The sequence below is a fragment of the Fulmarus glacialis genome, unplaced genomic scaffold (assembly GCF_000690835.1).
Source record: "Fulmarus glacialis isolate BGI_N327 unplaced genomic scaffold, ASM69083v1 scaffold18583, whole genome shotgun sequence".
NCBI lineage: Eukaryota > Metazoa > Chordata > Aves > Procellariiformes > Procellariidae > Fulmarus > Fulmarus glacialis.
Genome location: NW_009202764.1, coordinates 634 through 4,506, shown reverse-complemented (window position 1 = coordinate 4,506; position 3,873 = coordinate 634). Strand labels below are relative to the sequence as shown.

At 59.7% G+C, this 3,873-nt stretch overlaps 1 protein-coding gene across 1 annotated transcript in view; it reads right to left on the bottom strand.

Annotated features, from left to right (window-relative positions):
• The window catches only part of PATL1 (protein associated with topoisomerase II homolog 1 (yeast)), a gene marked incomplete at both ends in the record, with an annotated part of 7,084 nt that overhangs the window by 2,582 nt on the left and 629 nt on the right, over nucleotides 1–3,873 (bottom strand). The window contains 6 exons of the mRNA XM_009574420.1: nucleotides 21–40; nucleotides 762–921; nucleotides 1,568–1,716; nucleotides 2,213–2,272; nucleotides 2,375–2,472; nucleotides 2,585–2,708. Coding sequence (XP_009572715.1) covers nucleotides 21–40; nucleotides 762–921; nucleotides 1,568–1,716; nucleotides 2,213–2,272; nucleotides 2,375–2,472; nucleotides 2,585–2,708 — 611 coding nt within the window. The remainder of the gene's footprint in view (nucleotides 1–20; nucleotides 41–761; nucleotides 922–1,567; nucleotides 1,717–2,212; nucleotides 2,273–2,374; nucleotides 2,473–2,584; nucleotides 2,709–3,873) is intronic.

Sequence of the window (3,873 nt, the reverse complement as noted above, 5' to 3'; positions counted from 1 at the left end):
AGAGAACGTGCGAGAAGGGCCTCAACAGGCAGGGCAGCACCTGCGGAGAGAGAAGCGGAGGAGTCGGGAGCTGCGGCAGCAGGGAGACGCGCTTCCCCGTGTCCGGTTGGTTGCCCCGGGGCCTCACGGACCCCAACAAGACGCTGCCTCGCTGCTACCCGCACCCCAGCAGCGCCTCCGCTTTCAGCCCCCCTCACACGCTGAGGGTGGGACTTGCTAACAGCATCCCCACAACGGCACAGGCCCGCTTTAAATCCAGGCAAGTCTTTTTCCTTCTTGAATCATCTCCTTTCTCAAAACAAGCTGGGATTTATTTCGCGGATGCCTGTATTTTTGTTTTACACATAAAAAAAAAAAATTTGCAAAGGACAGCTGAGAGCACGTTCCTCGGAAGATGCTGGCCTCTGCTCTCTGTCTCTGGAAGATGGAGTCTCCCGTTGTCACCCGATGAGTCAGAGACGCAGCCCTTTAGACAAGCGCTCAGCCAAGAGCTGGGCTCGTTAAACAAAGGCACATTTATCAGAAACCTTCCCCGTTTCCTTCCCGGCAAAGCTGGGTGCCCGGCCGGCAGGCCCGGGAGACGGGCCCTGCCAGGAGCTCACAGCTCCTGCAGCCTCCCCAGGTCCCCGGCAGTCTCCCAGGAGCGGCAGAAATGACCGTCCTTAAGACGCACGATGCCGTTTGCCGTCTTCCCGTGTAGGAGAAGAGATCCTGCTCCACGCCCTGCGCCGATCCCCACCTCCCAGCCCCTGGAATCTCACCTCATCCTGAGCATCCTTCTTGATGAGGAAGGGCAGGTTCCTGGCTGTCGCCATGAGTACGTCGGCCGCTTGCTCGGGTGACAAGAAGGGGAGGATCCGGGCCACAAGGCGCTTCCCTTTCCGGATGCACATGATCTGCATGAAGTGGTCGTCGCTTGGCCTGCCGAGGAGAGGAGAAAGGTGCCGACCCTCAGCTGGGAGCATCCCAGGACACGCGGGGTGTTCCCTTGGGTACCCCACAGCCAGCCCTGCACCGGCACCAGGCAGAAAACACACCTGCCTCAAAAATCATCCCTGGGAGGGAGAAGCAATGCAGGAACGACTCTCCTAACCCTAACCTCTGCCTGTCTGACGGGCTAAGCAGGAGGACAAGGCCCCATTCCCCACGGGGCAGCAGAGAAGGAGCCACTGAGAGCCTGTGTCCTTCCTTGCCCACCTGTGCAAGGTCAGGCAAGAAACAAGGCACCCAGAGATGTGCTGGGGTGCAGAGCTCAGGGCGGACGGACACCCAACGAGCATGCAGACAGGCACTATTTGCAGCATCCGAGCTGCAGGGATGGAAGTTGTTACAAGATCATAACCACAGCGAACAATCGCATGGAGAAAATGGCAAAAAAAAGGAAAAAAAAAAAAAAGAAAAAAAAAAGGTTATTTCAGCCCCCAGTTCCCAACACACCCCTGGAAGAACCAGCCTGACTCTTCTTTGGGAAACAGGTCCTTGGAAAGCCGGTTTCAGCAGCTGCAAGCGCCCACGGACTGTCCGAGCTCCCGACAGCAACCGAGCGGCAGACACCACCTCTGCTCACCTCTCCTGCCCGGGCACCTTCCCCCTCAGATTGTCATACATATCGCAGATCTTCTGCTTCCTCTCGCCCATCAGGGCCGGCCGCTCGCCTTCCAGGCTCAGGAGGTAGCGTCTCTCGTAGTCCTCCACGTCCAGGAGGAGGCTGTACGTCTGCAGGAGAGACGGCGATCACAGTAGGGTACAGGGATCTGTGACGGGATCCGCTAGCCCTGCTCCACAGAGATCCAGGACGTGCCCAGCCCTCCCGTCTTCCTTTGCTGCTACAGGAACCGCACATCCCGGCCCAGACCACGTCAAAGCCTCCCTCAGACCCAGTGCGAGAGCAGACTGAGCAGGGAACTCTGTGATCCACAAGTGTCTGTCCTCTCGCGCGGTGGCTGCAGAGGGCTGAGGCGTTACTGCCTTGCAGCTGTGAGTCAGTAACGGACCCTGCAAAGCCCGTCCAGGCTGTTTTGGGGCAGGGTGAAGGCATGGCTGGTAGCTGGCTCCAGCCTTTCTGCTCCAGGGCTCCCCCTCTCCTGCAAGCAGGACCTCAGCCACTGTTTGTCCCCAGCTGGATGTTCAGGGGAGCTCATTGGTACTGCACCGTGGTCTCCCAGCCCACCTCGTGCCCTCCGAGGGTCACGGCGGTCTCCCTCGAACTCACCTTCTCGATCGTGACAAGGGTCTGGCGCCTCTTGTCTCGAACCTGCTTCTCCTTTGTCTCCTGGCGGGGAGGGACAGCGAGTCAGGGCTGCGGGCAGCTCCCGCGCTGGCCTGAACACCAGCCACGGAGCTGCGTCGGAGGAGAGGCAGGGCCAGAACTCACGTCATCCTCACTGCGGGAGGTCACCACCGCATCGATCATCTTCCGGGGGTTGTTCACACTGGAGACCGTGAGCTTCCCGAGCGAGCCTTCAAACTGCACTGCAGGAAGCGGGGAGAAGGGAAGCAAAAGGAGTCAGTCCAGGCCTGACCCCACCTCATTCCCCTTTATCTCTGGCCCAGGTCCGGGCTGCACGGAGAAAGGAGCGCTTACCTGGCTTGTAGGTGTGCTCCAGCTTAGCCACCTGAGGTGTGATGAGTTTAGTGCGTTCCTTCTTGGGACCATCACCGTGGACTTCCTCCGCTGCTGACAACTTCTCCAGCTTCTGGAAGTAATTCTGAGGCAGGGAGAGGAGAGATTGAGACCCTCGAAAAACGATTGGCAAGGACTGATGCAACACGTTCCTCTCCCCGGACTGTGCTCCATCCTTCGCCCGTCACTCGCTGGTCTTCCCAATGTCAGCAGCAGCATTTCAAACGCCTGTTCTTCCCCCAGTACATGAGGGGACGATTGCATCCTCCTCTTTATCATCCCCCGAGATTACAGAGGTCGAGGTTCCTCCTCATTCCTCTCTCAATACAAACAATGACAAATCCGCCCTCCCTGTGAGGTCCCCGGCTCCCAGTCCTTCCCAGCACACTCCAGTTAGCCTGCCTTGCTCTGTTAGGACCATGTCCAGGCTGGGCAGCGCATGGCTGGGCCCTACCACACCGGTGCTCATGCGCTCTTCCCATCCACCCCGGCCAACGTTCGCCTCTTTCGCAACGGCAGAGCTTTGTTGACTCATGTCTCGGCTGCGGCCGCACCAGTTCCCCTCCTCTACTGGGGATCAGCTCACCCACAGCTCCTGGAAAACCTCTGTCAGCGTGATGCCTTCCGTCAGCCCCAGAGCAGACAGACCCGGCGTCCGCAGCTCTCCTGCCAGCTCCCACCGGAGCCCAGACAACCCGCAGCGAGCGCTCGTCCCTGCTCCCGCCGGGCCCCTGGCCCACCACCGAGGGGACCGGACTGCTCTGACCCATTTCACCGCGCTGAAGCCACGCTGGTGACTGCCCTCCCTGCTCTGCCCTGCGCTCACGGCTGCGCCGACTGCTCCGGGACCTTTCTGGGTGTGCGGCTGGCTCCTCTGCACCCCCTTCACGAAGTTAGGGTCCAAACCTCCCGCACAGCCGACAACTGCCCCAGATAATGCTCCCAGCCACCCCGCAATCCCCGTTCCATCTCCCAAGCCAGGCGTCCATCCTACGTAGATTGAAGCCCTCCACAGATTTCCCTCGCGTGAAGTTGCCCTGTGTACCCTCAAACCCAGCTGAGCTTTGAGCATCTACCACCGTCGGCAAGAACCCAATCGTCACCTTTCTTCATCTGCTCCAAATCTGGCTCCTCCCAGCCCCGTCTGGCGCTCCCTATTCTTGAACTGGAAAAGAGCAGGAGCGATCTCTCCCCATCCACCTTCTCCACCTCGTTCTTTGGACCCCATGGGATTCACCACCACCCTGTCA